Genomic DNA, 18,421 nt, shown 5'->3' with positions numbered 1-18,421 from the left:
GTTTTCTACGGATCAGAGAAAGTAGGAATTATTACAGGGGTCAGTGAGAAGTTTTCTACAGATCATACAAAGTGGGAATTATTACAGGGGTCAGTGAGAAGTTTTCTACAAATCATACAAAGTAGGAATTATTACAGGGGTCAGTGAGAAGTTTTCTACAGATCATACAAAGTAGGAATTATTACAGGGGTCAGTGAGAAGTTTTCTACAGATCATACAAATAGGAATTATTACAGGGGTCAGTGAGAAGTTTTCTACGGATCATACAAAGTAGGAATTATTACAGGGGTCAGTGAGAAGTTTTCTACAGATCATACAAAGTAGGAATTATTACAGGGGTCAGTGAGAAGTTTTCTATGGATCATACAAAGTAGGAATTATTACAGGGGTCAGTGAGAAGTTTTCTATGGATCATACAGAGTAGGAATTATTACAGGGGTCAGTGAGAAGTTTTCTACGGATCAGAGAAAGTAGGAATTATTACAGGGGTCAGTGAGAAGTTTTCTACAGATCATAGAAAGTAGGAATTATTACAGGGGTCAGTGAGAAGTTTTCTACAGATCATAGAAAGTAGGAATTATTACAGGGGTCAGTGAGAAGTTTTCTACAGATCATACAAAGTAGGAATTATTACAGGGGTCAGTGAGAAGTTTTCTACAAATCATACAAAGTAGGAATTATTACAGGGGTCAGTGAGAAGTTTTCTACAAATCATACAAAGTAGGAATTATTACAGGGGTCAGTGAGAAGTTTTCTACAGATCATACAAAGTAGGAATTATTACAGGGGTCAGTGAGAAGTTTTCTACAGATCATACAAAGTAGGAATTATTACAGGGGTCAGTGAGAACTTTTCTACGGATCAGAGAAAGTAGGAATTATTACAGGGGTCAGTGAGAAGTTTTCTACAAATCATACAAAGTAGGAATTATTACAGGGGTCAGTGAGAAGTTTTCTACGGATCATACAAAGTAGGAATTATTACAGGGGTCAGTGAGAAGTTTTCTACAGATCATACAGAGTAGGAATTATTACAGGGGTCAGTGAGAAGTTTTCTACGGATCATACAAAGTAGGAATTATTACAGGGGTCAGTGAGAAGTTTTCTACAAATCATACAAAGTAGGAATTATTACAGGGGTCAGTGAGAAGTTTTCTACAAATCATACAAAGTAGGAATTATTACAGGGGTCAGTGAGAAGTTTTCTACAAATCATACAAAGTAGGAATTATTACAGGGGTCAGTGAGAAGTTTTCTACAGATCATACAAAGTAGGAATTATTACAGGGGTCAGTGAGAAGTTTTCTATGGATCATACAAAGTAGGAATTATTACAGGGGTCAGTGAGAAGTTTTCTATGGATCATACAAAGTAGGAATTATTACAGGGGTCAGTGAGAAGTTTTCTATGGATCATACAAAGTAGGAATTATTACAGGGGTCAGTGAGAAGTTTTCTACAAATCATACAAAGTAGGAATTATTACAGGGGTCAGTGAGAAGTTTTCTACAAATCATACAGAGTAGGAATTATTACAGGGGTCAGTGAGAAGTTTTCTACTGATCATACAAAGTAGGAATTATTACAGGGGTCAGTGAGAAGTTTTCTACGGATCATACAAAGTGGGAATTATTACAGGGGTCAGTGAGAAGTTTTCTACGGATCATACAAAGTAGGAATTATTACAGGGGTCAGTGAGAAGTTTTCTACGGATCATACAAAGTAGGAATTATTACAGGGGTCAGTGAGAAGTTTTCTACAAATCATAGAAAGTAGGAATTATTACAGGGGTCAGTGAGAGGTTTTCTACAGATCATACAAAGTAGGAATTATTACAGGGGTCAGTGAGAAGTTTTCTACAAATCATACAAAGTAGGAATTATTACAGGGGTCAGTGAGAAGTTTTCTACAAATCATACAAAGTAGGAATTATTACAGGGGTCAGTGAGAAGTTTTCTACGGATCATACAAAGTAGGAATTATTACAGGGGTCAGTGAGAAGTTTTCTACAAATCATACAAAGTAGGAATTATTACAGGGGTCAGTGAGAAGTTTTCTACAGATCATACAAAGTAGGAATTATTACAGGGGTCAGTGAGAAGTTTTCTACAAATCATACAAAGTAGGAATTATTACAGGGGTCAGTGAGAAGTTTTCTACAAATCATACAGAGTAGGAATTATTACAGGGGTCAGTGAGAAGTTTTCTACGGATCATACAAAGTAGGAATTATTACAGGGGTCAGTGAGAAGTTTTCTACGGATCATACAAAGTAGGAATTATTACAGGGGTCAGTGAGAAGTTTTCTACAGATCATACAAAGTAGGAATTATTACAGGGGTCAGTGAGAAGTTTTCTACAGATCATACAAAGTAGGAATTATTACAGGGGTCAGTGAGAGGTTTTCTACGGATCATACAAAGTAGGAATTATTACAGGGGTCAGTGAGAAGTTTTCTACAGATCATACAAAGTGGGAATTATTACAGGGGTCAGTGAGAAGTTTTCTACGGATCATACAAAGTAGGAATTATTACAGGGGTCAGTGAGAAGTTTTCTACAAATCATACAAAGTAGGAATTATTACAGGGGTCAGTGAGAAGTTTTCTACGGATCATACAAAGTAGGAATTATTACAGGGGTCAGTGAGAAGTTTTCTACAAATCATACAAGTGGGAATAAACTTTAATTGTTGCACCAAATAAGTCAACAGGGTGATATTGTTCATGTAAACCTAGTATCATCTTAACCACCAGATATTTCCACAGATTTACCACATACACATTTCTATATCCAGTGAACTGCGATGTAGATAATCTACCCCCTGAATGCTATATTTTATCCTCCAAATATGTTGGTGCAGCATTTTTATTTCATGAAAGGTGAAAAAAGTTGTCTTTAGAGTTATAATGATGAATGATAAACTGTAATCAAAGAAAGCTTAGAAAGAACTCCCATGTGCTGAGAGTATTGGAGACACATTAAATATAATTCGAAATTACTTAGCTGAAAACTAATTATGCAAATCAGAAAATTAATATGACCAGATTTGAGTGTAAAACTAATGAGGTCTGCGCAATGTAACAGAAAATCTATGTCTCCAAGTTTAATTGAAATGTGATTAGAACCAAAAAATTATGAATTATTATGCTTATTAGGGAATTAATATGAACAGATTTTTACCCCAAACTAATTAGGTTTGTACATTGTCCTAGAGCATCTTTATACTAAGTTTCATTGAAATGGAATAATTAGTACCGTGAAAACTCCAAAATTTTGACCCCTCTAAAAATTCGGCCGCCTATTTATTTGCCGGTTTCTGTGTTTTATTTACCTACAAATTTTCGACTCCACTAAAAATTGCCGACTCATTCTTATTCGAAAATTGCGACCAGTTTTAGTTTTCCCCCAAACGAAAAAAAAACACGATGTGAGCGTTCAAACGAGACCTTCCTCGAAGGCATGAATCCGGGTTTCTGATTGACTGAGAGATTTTTATTTTATTGGTAACGAAAATATATTCTAAATAAACGAAGTTTGAAATAAAAACGAACACAAAAATCTCGGCATGCTGCGTTTCTGAATTGTTGATTATTACTGTACTCAGTAGTGATTATAATAATGTACACAAAATAAATTTGTTGAATGGTTATGAAATACAAATAAAAGTCAACTTAGTTTCATCGTAAGCGAATGATTCCGGTCTCGTATAAACGTTTGTTGCTGTAGGATATCCGCCATGTTCTCTTAGGTCAAATAGGTCAAATCGCTAATTAACCAATCAAAAAGCTGGATGATGCCAACGTGTTCAAATTACCATAGCTTATTTAAATATGTTAATGTTATTGAACGCAATGCGGAAGAGATTGGTGTTGTAGTACGATATTTTGGCTTGGATTTTGATGCGAAAACGGCATGATTTTTTTTAAATAAAAAAATTAGTTGTTTTTAAAAAATAAACTGGTCATCTGAAGAATAATTTAACATTGTTCACAGTGATAACAGCTCATTCTCGAAAGGAAGCTTACCCGCTCACGCTAGTCACGATAAAAATCATACACGTGTACTCTTGAATAGACAAACGTCAATGACTACGGTAAAACTTAGACTCTATTTTAGCCGGCAGGATTGATTGAAATGTCCGAAAAATGACGCCAAAATACACCTTAAAAGTCCCATTTTATTTTCTTAAATCCCATTTTATTTTTTAATCCAAGGGCGAATTTACGGCAGAATTTGGTCCCTCAAATAAGGGACACGTGAGCTTTGATTCTAACCGGATACATTGCACTAGGTCGGGGAGATAGTTTGCTAAACTTCCATGCATCTTTTGTCCAATGGGTACCTGTACTTCGAACATTCGCAAGTTTTTCTAGGTAGTGCGAGACAACTTTGTCTTTTGACCTATTAGTTTTGTGCTGACCTCTTCTCCGCGTTTTGATGTTTTGTTTTGCTTGTCATAATACTCACTGATTGATGACTTTGTTTAGATTTTGAGTTACAACTCGGCCACGACCTTTGCTTTTACCGTGAAACATGAGGAAGTTTATGTCAATTGACGGACATTGCATTTTTTAAAAACTAATGAAGCACACTGTCTATCATCCCCATTTTTTCATTTGCTGATTTCTATTCTGAAAAATTCGACCGTCCGAAAATGCACCTTAATTTTGACTATAAAAACACGTCACATATCGAACACCAATTATTTAAAACCGGTCGAAATTTTGGAGTTTTTACGGTACTTTAGATATCAGTGTGAAAGCTTAAAATTGGTTAATTATGCAAATTAGGTAATTAATATGTACAGATTTTAACCCACAATTATTCAGGTCTGTCTATTGTCCTACAGCATCCATGTACATTCATTGATATGTGATGTATAGTACCTGAGATATCAGTGTGAAAGTTGGTTAATTATGCAAATTAGGTGATTAATATGCACAAATATTTACCGGAAACTAATTGGGTCTGCATAATTCTAGATTCATTGAAATGTGATGATTAGTACTTTAGATATCAGTAGAAAAGCTGAAAATTAATTATGCAAATTAGGTAATTAATATGCACAATTATTTACCCTAAAACTAATCAGGTCTCTGCATAGTCCTAAAGGATCTATGTACCAAGTTTCATTGAAATGCGATGATTAGTACTTGAGATACCTGTGGAAAAGCTGAAAATTAACTAATTATGCAAATTAGATGATTAATATGCACAAATATTTATCGAAAACAATCAATCTCTGCATAGTCCTTGAGTATGTAAGTACCAAGTTTCATTGAAATGTAATGCTAACTACTTATATCAAATGCTGAAAATTAATTAATTATGCAAATTAGGTAATTAATATGTACTGATATTACCATAAAAACTATCAGGTCTGTGCAGTGTCGTATGCCATCTATGTACCAAGTTTCATTGAAATGTGATGATTAGTACTTGAGATATCAGTGGAAAAACCGAAAATTGACTAATCATTATGCAAATTAGGTAATTAGTATCCACAGATTATTACCAAAAACTAATCGAAACCTAGCATTAGTTCAGAGCATCTATGTACCAAGTTTCATCAAAATCCAATGAGTGGTTGTTTAGATATCAGTGGAACAGTCATGGAACCTCTAAAAAATAGCTAATTATCATGCAAATTAGGTAATTAATATGCACGGATTTTTACCAAAAATTAATCAAATCTGCGCATATGTTCAGAGCATCTATGTACCAAGTTTCATCAAAATCCAATGAGTGGTTCTTTAGATATCAGTGGAACAGTCATAGAACAGCTAAAAATTAGCTAATTATCATGCAAATTAGGTAATTAACGAGCATGGATTTTTACCAAAACCTAATCAAATCTGCGCATTGGCCCAGAGCATCTATGCACCAAGTTTCATCAAAAACCGATGTATGGTTCTTGAGATAGCAGTGGAACAGTCGGACACACATACACACACACACACACATACACACATACACACACACATACAGACACACTAACTGCAAAGACATGGGAGTCAAAAAGATTAATTATTCACCGGGTTTTAATTTTGCTTATTTCGCTGACTTGAAAATGTGCTAAATTAAAACCCAGTAAATATGTAAAATTTAGCATAGAAAACATTATCTAAATTATAAAACCGTGAATTTAAATCCTACTGAATATGCCTGAAATGGTAAATCAGCGAAATTTAAACCCAGTGAAAATTAGTCATTTTACAGTAATCTGGATCAATAGTTGAACAAAACAATAACATTTTCTACAACGAGTGATATTATTAATTTTTTCAACTGTAACACAAGTGACACAATTATAACTCACCTGATGTCCTGTAGTTGTTTCTGTGCTTGTTCAACAAGTTGTACAAGTAGCCTTTAGAGAAAACAAATATTAAATAAGATGACAGTTATGAAGAGAGAAATACTTTCAGCAAAATGATATACATTTTGAGTTTTCATCAGGGAAACAACAAACAAGAATTTCAACTAAACTACAATAGTGTTCTGTCCTGATTACTATAATGTGGATGGAATCCCAGCAGTACTGCAACGAAAACAATATTGTCGTGAGAATTATGGTTTCTATAATTAGTGTAATGTCAACATTCCAATATGGCTTTCATATTTACAGTGTAATGTCAACATTCCAATATGACTGCCATATTTACAGTGTAATGTCAAAATTGCAATATGGCTGCCATATTTACAGTGTAATGTCAACATTCCAATATGGCTTTCATATTTACAGTGTAATGTCAACATTCCAATATGGCTGTTATATTTACAGTGTATTGTCAAAATTCCAATATGGCTGCCATATTTACAGTGTAATGTCAACATTCCAATATGGCTTTCATATTTACAGTGTAATGTCAACATTCCAATATGACTGCCATATTTACAGTGTAATGTCAAAATTCCAATATGGCTGCCATATTTACAGTGTAATGTCAACATTCCAATATGGCTTTCATATTTACAGTGTAATGTCAACATTCCAATATGGCTGTTATATTTACAGTGTATTGTCAAAATTCCAATATGGCTGCCATATTTACAGTGTAATGTCAACATTCCAATATGGCTTTCATATTTACAGTGTAATGTCAACATTCCAATATGACTGCCATATTTACAGTGTAATGTCAACATTCCAACATGACTGCCATATTTACAGTGTAATGTCAACATTCCAATATGGCTTTCATATTTACAGTGTAATGTCAACATTCCAATATGACTGCCATATTTACAGTGTAATGTCAAAATTCCAATATGGCTGCCATATTTACAGTGTAATGTCAAAATTCCAATATGGCTTTCATATTTACAGTGTAATGTCAACATTCCAATATGACTGCCATATTTACAGTGTAATGTCAACATTCCAACATGACTGCCATATTTACAGTGTAATGTCAAAATTCCAACATGACTGCCATATTTACAGTGTAATGTCAAAATTCCAATATGGCTGCCATATTTACAGTGTAATGTCAAAATTCCAATATGACTGCCATATTTACAGTGTAATGTCAAAATTCCAATATGACTGCCATATTTACAGTGTAATGTCAAAATTCCAATATGGCTGCCATATTATATGGCTGTCATATTTACAGTGTAATGTCAACATTCCAATATGGCTGTTATATTTACAGTGTAATGTCAACATTCCAATATGGATGCCATATTTACAGTGTAATGTCAACATTCTAATATGGCTGCCATATTTACAGTGTAATGTCATCATTCCAATATGGCTGCCATATTTACAGTGTAATGTCAATATTCCAACATGGCTGACATATTTACAGGGTAAAGTCATCATTCCAATATGGCTGCCATATTTACAGTGTAATGTCAACATTCCAAAATGGCTGCCATATTTACAGTGTAATGTCAACATTCCAACATGGCTGCCATATTTACAGTGTAATGTCAACATTCCAATATGGCTGCCATATTTACAGTGTAATGTCAACATTCCAATATGGCTTTCATATTTACAGTGTAATGTCAACATTCCAATATGGCTGTTATATTTACAGTGTATTGTCAAAATTCCAATATGGCTGCCATATTTACAGTGTAATGTCAACATTCCAATATGGCTTTCATATTTACAGTGTAATGTCAACATTCCAATATGACTGCCATATTTACAGTGTAATGTCAACATTCCAATATGGCTTTCATATTTACAGTGTAATGTCAACATTCCAACATGACTGCCATATTTACAGTGTAATGTCAAAATTCCAATATGGCTGCCATATTTACAGTGTAATGTCAACATTATAATATGACTGCCATATTTACAGTGTAATGTCAAAATTCCAATATGACTGCCATATTTACAGTGTAATGTCAAAATTCCAATATGGCTGCCATATTATATGGCTGCCATATTTACAGTGTAATGTCAACATTCCAATATGGCTGTTATATTTACAATGTAATGTCAACATTCCAATATGGATGCCATATTTACAGTGTAATGTCAACATTCTAATATGGCTGCCATATTTACAGTATAATGTCATCATTCCAATATGGCTGCCATATTTACAGTGTAATGTCAATATTCCAACATGGCTGACATATTTACAGGGTAAAGTCATCATTCCAATATGGCTGCCATATTTACAGTGTAATGTCAACATTCCAAAATGGCTGCCATATTTACAGTGTAATGTCAACATTCCAACATGGCTGCCATATTTACAGTGTAATGTCAACATTCCAATATGGCTGCCATATTTACAGTGTAATGTCAACATTCCAATATGGCTTTCATATTTACAGTGTAATGTCAACATTCCAATATGGCTGTTATATTTACAGTGTATTGTCAAAATTCCAATATGGCTGCCATATTTACAGTGTAATGTCAACATTCCAATATGGCTTTCATATTTACAGTGTAATGTCAACATTCCAATATGACTGCCATATTTACAGTGTAATGTCAACATTCCAATATGGCTTTCATATTTACAGTGTAATGTCAACATTCCAATATGACTGCCATATTTACAGTGTAATGTCAAAATTCCAATATGGCTGCCATATTTACAGTGTAATGTCAACATTCCAACATGACTGCCATATTTACAGTGTAATGTCAACATTCCAATATGACTGCCATATTTACAGTGTAATGTCAAAATTCCAATATGACTGCCATATTTACAGTGTAATGTCAAAATTCCAATATGGCTGCCATATTTACAGTGTAATGTCAACATTCCAATATGGCTTTCATATTTACAGTGTAATGTCAACATTCCAATATGACTGCCATATTTACAGTGTAATGTCAACATTCCAATATGGCTTTCATATTTACAGTGTAATGTCAACATTCCAATATGACTGCCATATTTACAGTGTAATGTCAAAATTCCAATATGGCTGCCATATTTACAGTGTAATGTCAACATTCCAACATGACTGCCATATTTACAGTGTAATGTCAACATTCCAATATGACTGCCATATTTACAGTGTAATGTCAAAATTCCAATATGACTGCCATATTTACAGTGTAATGTCAAAATTCCAATATGGCTGCCATATTTACAGTGTAATGTCAACATTCTAATATGGCTGCCATATTTACAGTGTAATGTCATCATTCCAATATGGCTGCCATATTTACAGTGTAATGTCAATATTCCAACATGGCTGCCATATTTACAGGGTAAAGTCATCATTCCAATATGGCTGCCATATTTACAGTGTAATGTCAACATTCCAAAATGGCTGCCATATTTACAGTGTAATGTCAACATTCCAACATGGCTGCCATATTTACAGTGTAATGTCAACATTCCAATATGGCTGCCATATTTACAGTGCAACATCAACATTCCAATATGACTACCATATTTACAGTGTAATGTCAACATTCCAATATGGCTGTTATATTTACAATGTAATGTCAACATTTCAATATGACTACCATATTTACAGTGTAATGTCAACATTCCAATATGGCTGTTATATTTACAATGTAATGTCAACATTCCAATATGGCTGTTATATTTACAATGTAATGTCAACATTCCAACATGGCTGCCATATTTACAGTGTAATGTCAACATTCCAATATGGCTGCCATATTTACAGTGTAATGTCAACATTCCAACATGGCTGCCATATTTACAGTGTAATGTCAACATTCCAACATGGCTGCCATATTTACAGTGTAATGTCAACATTCCAATATGGCAGCCATATTTACAGTGCAACGTCAACATTCCAATATGACTACCATATTTACAGTGTAATGTCAACATTCCAATATGGCTGCCATATTTACAGTGTAATGTCAACATTCCAATATGGCTGCCATATTTACAGTGCAACGTCAACATTCCAATATGACTACCATATTTACAGTGTAATGTCAACATTCCAATATGGCTGTTATATTTACAATGTAATGTCAACATTCCAATATGGATGCCATATTTACAGTGTAAATTAATACTTGCTTTTTTGTATATTCCATTATTCTTGCAATCAAACTTTTCCAAGTATTTATTGCATTTTGTAATGCTATAGGTTAGAAATACATTCAACTGACATGCACATGCTATGCTTACAAGTTCCCTTGTAAAATATTCACTTATATATCCTATGAATCTTTGATTTAACATTAAACTATACTTACTCATTGTGAGCCCTCCAAGCATTGCTACCATACTTGGACATCAACTCCAGATTCTGTATTCTTCAGTAGAAAAAAGAATTACGCATTACATCACTAATTTGTAAATTTTTCGCTATCCTACCCATGGACTTAGGGGTGATCTCATATTCAAACACGCAGGTCAAATCTACGAAAACCCAAACCGCCCCAAACCGCCCGAACAAAACCCAGTTTTGCGGTTTGGAAGTTTAAACAATAGACAGTGCGGTTCAGGACGACCGCACGAATTTGCATAAAAACTGCGGTTCGAACCGATCTCATTCACACCTCTTTCAAGCTGTTGTTTATTTTTAGGATTGACAGAGTTTACATTGCTTTTTGAAGACTAGATAGTTGTCTCTAAAATGTGTTGATTTATTGGTGTACAGTAGTCATTTTACCGCGTCCCTTGCCTAAAAAAACACTCTTTAATATATCGGTGAACAGCATGCTGAATAAATTGATTTGTTTTGATAAACTGTTGTGCTGGAGTCGCAAATTGAGCAGAGGATGTGAATCAGACTTTTCATTGGGCTGGACAATTGATATGTGTCTCTGACAGCTAATAAGTATCAAAAGACGAACATTTGTTGATACAAAGTTGCACTTGAGACTTACGCTACTGTGTTCAAGCCTTTACTACTGTTGCGTGTTCAATTTTCAAACAGTTCTTTCAGGAGTGCGGCATCGCAAAATCCGGACAAACAAATGCAGCGTACGCCATGAAAATTCCAGTGACACTTAGTATCAAAACAGACAATTAAATTATATGGACTTATTATTTACGGCTATTCATCTGCAGACGAGACTGCTTATAAAAAACGAACCCTGACCTCTGAAAATACCTTATTCATAGAGTGTCTTGTACCTAAGACCGTCGCCCAAGGCGACACAGTGCACGTTGCGATATCGCAATCAATGCATGCTGGGTGACAAGGGGAAATTCTGATTGAGGTAACCAAGATGGTTGAGTGCAAGATTTTCTGCGGTGTTTAAAACAACTCCTCGCTGCCTACTTCGCCCACAGTCCCTCAAGGCACTGTGCTTCGATGTATTTTCTAAAATAATCGTTTATTTTTAATTAACCAGGGGTTCGAAATGTGTGCATTTTGTCACAGAAAAGTAAGATATCGGCAGCGGTAAATACCCGTAATTTTCCCGCAATGCTGTCAGCTGACAATGTTATGGTGGTCGTAGCGCCGGAGTCGTAGCATTAGCCCCGACTTTAGTTTTGACACAGTGATAGAGGGACTGTGGTTTTCAGATGCCTTCATAGAAAAGAATATTGCCATTATCGATTTAATACTTTCATCATATCTCACAGACTTTACAAATTTAACCAAAAAATGTGTTCTATGAATTTATGAACTGACATGGACACAAAACTGACCGTACTTGTTGCGGACAAAATGTACCAGTTCGCTCCATGGATAAACATATTTTACTGACTATGCCAAATATATATATATAACGCAAGTAATTTATCCTAAGAAGCTGCTCATTAAAATTCTAGTGCATCTTTTCCCTGTTCTGTTTCAAACATTAATTTACCATATATATCACAATAGAGAGGGTTTATGGTATCACTTGATTCAAATTTAATGACAAAATATAACAAACCATCACGTCTGTAATTAATTCCAGATAAATTGAATAACAATAACAATTGTATTGACTTGTACCAAAATGTAAGTTGTGGGAAACTGATTATTATTACCAATCACAGAAATAAATGAATATAATTTTCATCACACTTTACTTATAAATGACATGATGTAAATAGATTTGTGAAACAAATGCAAGTTTGTTTTTATTAGCATTTACATGTACAAGACTTGCAAAGAAAAAAAATCGCTGCTGTAATTCTTAACACTTCGAAATATAACACTCAGTATGAACATGGAGCTCATAGTATACATCTTATTTTTTTTCCTACTGAAACCAGGCTGAAACAGTATTGTAAGAAAAACCTAGGTTTTCCTAGGTCTGTCTTCTCTGTTGTTTGTTGTTTGTTTTCAGTGGGGGCGTTAATGGGCAGTTAATCCAGAGGTTTGGTTCAAACCTACTACTAATTTGCATATTTTAGGTCTAGTAGGTCTGAATCGGGCAGGCCAGGTTAACCCAGGTTTGACCCAGGTGTTTGAATATGAGATCATCCCTTAGTCATAATAAACTAGTGTTTATTCAAGTTTCTAGTAGTCAAACGCATCAATTATTTTTCTACAGAATTTTCAAAAAATCTAAATTAACGATAATTTCTGCATACAAATAAAACTAACAAGCCGCTTGCGAGTGAGTGAGTGACTGTTTAAAAAAAATAGTAATGTTTTTTTTGCCTGACTGCAAGCGGGGCATAGGGGATAGGGACATAATTTTGTAAATACTGATAATTATTATACATCTGTCACCGTAACGCAATAAGTTACAGCGTGTCGTAACTTTGAGGTATTTTACAGGGTATTTTAATCCTACCATATTGTGAATTCCAAATATGGAATGATCGTAAGCAACCTCTAATAATAAAAAACAAACATGGCTGCCACCAGGGTTTGACCGGACTCCACACAAAAAAAGTTCTCTGATTGATTCTGTTCTAAACTTTTTGGATTTCAACATTCCCATGATGTATCTTTGGAAGAAAAAAATGTGTAATAATAAGGTTATTAGGGGGATACCTCAAAGTATGCACGAAGACAGTACACAGTCCCACTGATACTCTCGCTGTACTGTCTTCGAGCATAATTTGAGGTATCCTTGTAATACTGTAAAATACTTTATTTTCGCTGGAATTGATTTTCGCTGAAAAGACATTTTTGATGCTTTGTATGGAATTTATTTTCACTGATTTTTGACAAGTAAAATGTAAAATATAGGAAAAAGGGTATATTCGCTGGATTTTATTTTCACTGAATCCTTCTATAGCAAAAATTAATTCCATGCGAAAATAAAGTATTCTACAGTAACCTTATATTATTATATACATGTAGCATGTGAATTATTTGAAAATCAATACAAACCTAGTAGATTGATGCTCTAACTGTGCCATTGAATTGTCTATACATTCATTCCAAGCTAGCAAATCATTCTGTCTTCCTGGTGGTGGCTGCGGTAATTCATACCTACAATATAAACAAAGTAAAAAAGGTGAAGTATTGTCCAATTTACAGTGGACATACACTATTCATTCTATTATGTTGCTAGAAAGCAAATTTTCCATCAAAATTTAAATAAATCCAGTCAACAGTGACGCATTGCTATTCAATTTGTGCCTGGGGTACAAATGTACACGCTAAACACAACTAATCAACTTGAAGGAAATGAGTAATGTTCGATATTTGAAGTTCACTCAAATGTAGTTGTAATATGATAATGGCGCAACAAATTCAAATATAAGGGACCTTATGGTGATACAGTAAACCCAATAGAGCACCCAAGATGCGATTTTAGTGACCTGATAACATCCTCAGATGCTGAAAATTCAATCACAACCTAAATACAAACTATCTTCTTAGAATTTAACTGTTGCATTTATCCCAGTATAATATTACTTCACATGTCAATAGCTTTATGGATGCAGTTTCATGAAGTAAAATTTAAACTACTGTAAAAATACTTTCTAGCTAGCATGTTATTTAGCTAATTTAACTAATCTGTAATTTCACTAATTCAAGATGTTGCTAACTAAGGGGAGAGTAGGAAATCAAACGAGCGGTTCACCGCGGTAATCACCGCGGCTCTCTGCGGTACACCGGGGAGAGCCGCGGACTGCTTATAATTAGGGGTCTTTACCGCGGTGGCCACCGGTACCAGTTGCAACCACGGTCGTAGGAAAGGTGTGAAATACATACTTAACAGTTTCCTTTGTGATTCCATGAGTCTTTGTTTCAAATAGCTGTTTTTAAATCGAGCAGGTTACGAGCATCACTGGCATATGGTAATATTATCGGCCCACGTATTTTATTAATATAAAAATCTATAAGTCCAATGTTGTATACGAATTGTTGTTGCGTGAAACAATGTTGTATTTTATGCATGTATTTATCACCTATTCCAAGATTAAAAGTCGTAACTTTCGAAGCTACGAGTATTATTACACTTGAATAAAGTCTACCACATGAAAAGAATGTTATTTACGAAGTTTTAAATAGTCGAGCCTTCCTGATTCGAGCCTCTTGTTGATTTGACAATGGTGGGTATCATTAATGTTTATTCTTTGCCTGTATCGCATTCTAGACAAAAAGTTCAAGATCGGTAAACAAGAAATGGACGAACTGAAATGTTTCCTGTGTTTCACGTGCGACATGATTATTAAAAAAAAGTTAAGCGGTCATGTACGTTCTATAAATCTAACCTCGCACACATAATATTGTATTGACGTGTTTTTTTTTTTGGTCAAAAACGACGTTGCCTTTCAGTTAACTCGCGAGAGTTTACCGATTTTTCGAACAAATGTTAAGTAACTATATGGTTTTGCGTCAAGCTGGGTGGCCTGAATTTAAATGTCAGTGCATGAACTCATTGAGGTCATTGCCCATTGCCGCACATAATTCAAACACGTGGTTATTAGAGTTCAGTCAAAATGTACGCGAATAATGCGATCGAAGTGCGCTGCAAGTTTATTATAGAAAAATTTTACATTACGCATGATATTGTATGTTATTGTATGGTTAATATTACATATTCACTTTATTTCGAATAAAATAATTCACCAATGAGTCACAAGTATTGAAAATATTTTCTCGACTTTTGTTAGACACCTGACTCCGGAATCTGACTATCTTTTTCAATGATTTAAATGCGCCCAGTGTTCGAAATTAAATTAACGTCAGTCCGTCGGCCTCACGCCGACAGTGGGTGTAAAGGGCCTAGAGCTGTGAAAGACCATCAGTCCTTGTGACCGACCATAAATTTATATTTAAAAAAAAAAACGTTCCATTATTTAGTATGATTGTAAGACCAAATATATAATAAATATCGATAGTACCGGTAACTCCTGAATTGTTTCAAAATTGCGTTTTCTTGCACGTTTGATCAACAAATGGCATCACTCATCGACCAAGGCATACGAGTCATAATTCAAGCTCGCCGAATGATCGCGAAATGTGCCGAACGTGGAAACTGTAACAAACGATCTGATTGGTTGCAGGCCGATCAAGCCTCCGATTCAAACAAATAGAATTCGCGCTTACATTTTATGTTCCGCCATCTTTGATTTGCATCGAACACGCTGGTATCAATAGTTGCAGAGTTACGTCTACATCGAAGTATGTGGCGATATTTAAACTGCCAGTAGCCTGCTGCTAAACGTGTGAAAACTACACAAGGAAGGCGTGACAAACAGCAAGAATTCAAACGGTCTAGGCGTAAACCACACACATTCCAAGTTAGCTGGCAGGCGGAGTTCAAAGACTGGTTACTTTTTGATAACAAGGCGATGTATTGCCGGCCTTGTCGAGGATCCTACGGTCAGCTGTCGGTTAGTAGGATTGTGAACACGATGCAAAATTCATGTCAGATTCAGAGTCGGCCAGTGATCATGTTTTTTCTGAAGATTTTGATGAGTTTAGTGACGATGAAAGAAATGATGATGACCTCTTTGAGGCTACAGATAATATATCTGATTAATTAGTAAATAAAGGTTTTGCGATTGCAAGCTTGTATTATCCGTTTAGTCTTACTACAGTTTTAATTTGACATAGGTCCTTCGGGCCTGTAATGATTTTCAGTTAATTTCAAACACTGAATGCGCCCATGTTTATATTTGCGTAATAGTTACGAATGCAACGCATTATCAAGTCGGTAATATTGAAATATTCATAGACCCAATAGCCCGGGTTAGTGTCCCAACAATAATAAAAATAACTTAGTTTGCGTAATTATTATAAAAGCAATACATTGCAAAGTTGAAATACTTAGAGCCCGTGCAATACTGTAAACATATTTGCGTTATTAGACAAGCAGCACACTAAGTAAACTATGTTGAAATATTCAAAGCCAATACAGAGTTGGATACAAGTTGTGTTATTACAGTACCGCCGGATATAATAACACATTTTTTATTAATAACAAATTTATTATAGCCGTAAGCCTCAGTGTCAAACGTATATTCATATGCAAATGATATAGTCACATATATTGACAATTTGTAATAAGATTTGCTCCGTTCAAAGACAAAGTGTCCAAACTTTGGTACAAAACATAACTGCAGTCTTACCTTTTCATACTAAGCATTTCCATTGGTTGTCTTGATGCTAATCTTTCAAATTCATTTTTCATGACTTCTGTTTCAAATCCTGCATAATCTGGAGGGGGCAGATATTCTAAATAATTCTTTGTTGGTCGGTATCTTCTGCATTCTTCTTCTACAAGGGCATACGCCTGAAACAACATGACATTTTTTTCATCATACAAATAATGTTTTCCATGGAAATATCTGAAACATTTTCTCTGCAAGATCCTTGCATTACATTTAAACCATTTTCATTGGCTACTAAAAGGTCTCTGCATCTTTCCACACTCGTGTTTGTCATCACTGACACAATCATCTGAAGCTAGCAGACACTCCCAGCAGACAGTGGAAGCCAGCAGACACTCCCAGCAGACAGTGGAAGCTAGCAGACACACTAGAAGCCACAGTCTATAAGGCATAACAATGCTTTGAATCAAAGTTTATCACATCTTTTGCATCACGTAATCATAGTTTGACATCAATATATTTATGTAAATGGGTATTAAATATTCATTTAAACAGAGAAATTCCAACAAATGTATTCACCCCCCTCTGAAAGTGTATTTCTATGTGCGTGTATATAAACACTATTCCCAATATTTTATTAAAAATATTGAGTGTGCACCTTAACCACTTGTGTGCTATAAAACATACATGTATTGACTACAATTTGTAATAGGTAACATTTAATAGTTAGTAGACAGTTTCAAATTATGGAAATCATAATTATGATAGAACTGCCCTATTTGCTAGCAGACACTAACTAATTAAGTCACTAATTACAGTAAAAATATTGAGGGTGCACCTTAACCAACAACAATTATACTAGGAGCAACAGCATTAATAGTTAGTGTCTGAAACTGTCAGCTTGACAGAAACTTAAAGAAAAGTCAATCCTGATTATGTCTTACTTATACTCTAGATTTTAATTCGTATCCAAAATAGTGAATAACTACAAAAAGATTCTTAATGTATGATCGAATATGGGGTTGTGAACCACAGCCACAGTTCAATGGTCGGAGTTCATAAACAATAAAAACAGCACCGGCGTTCAACACGTGTGTCCTATTAAAATTAAAAACGTGGAATGTGGAAATTCATTGTATTCACTCACTCACTCACTCACTCACACATTAATGAGTTGTATTACAAATGGCTCGAGCTCATTACTCACCGCTTCCCTCACACCTGGTTCGTCATATCCCTGATCAAAATACGGCAAAGCGTCAACAGTAACTTCACCCGCCATGTTGGATTGCAAAGCATCACGGGAAAATGGGGTTTGACCTCGCTTCACCTTTCGTCCCATAAAAGAAAAAGCACCTAGATTTTATTAACTTCCCATTTGGACATTAAATTATGTGCTTTTGCGGACAAAATCAGGTAATTTTTTAAAGAACAGCGCCCTCTTGACTTGGAATTCGGTTGGAAAATATTGTAAATTTGCTATATCAATGTCTAAAGATTTGTCATGGAAAACATAATTGTAACAGGAA

At 34.8% G+C, this 18,421-nt stretch overlaps 1 protein-coding gene across 1 annotated transcript in view; it reads right to left on the bottom strand.

The window, feature by feature from the left end:
- LOC102807552 (pre-mRNA-splicing factor SPF27-like) overlaps positions 1-18,199 on the bottom strand; it is a 28,826-nt gene extending 10,627 nt beyond the window's left edge. Inside the window, exons 1-5 of the mRNA XM_085490489.1 lie at positions 18,100-18,199; positions 16,911-17,074; positions 13,714-13,815; positions 10,679-10,738; positions 6,320-6,370 (exon numbers count right to left, since the gene is read on the bottom strand). Of these exons, the coding sequence (XP_085346615.1) occupies positions 6,320-6,370; positions 10,679-10,738; positions 13,714-13,815; positions 16,911-17,074; positions 18,100-18,174 (452 nt within the window). The 5' untranslated portion in view covers positions 18,175-18,199. The remainder of the gene's footprint in view (positions 1-6,319; positions 6,371-10,678; positions 10,739-13,713; positions 13,816-16,910; positions 17,075-18,099) is intronic.
- Between the last annotated feature and the right edge of the window lie 222 nt (positions 18,200-18,421).

The sequence above is a fragment of the Saccoglossus kowalevskii genome, chromosome 15 (assembly GCF_978046115.1).
Source record: "Saccoglossus kowalevskii chromosome 15, keSacKowa6.1, whole genome shotgun sequence".
Classification (NCBI taxonomy): domain Eukaryota; kingdom Metazoa; phylum Hemichordata; class Enteropneusta; family Harrimaniidae; genus Saccoglossus; species Saccoglossus kowalevskii.
This window is presented reverse-complemented; position numbering and strand designations above follow the sequence as displayed.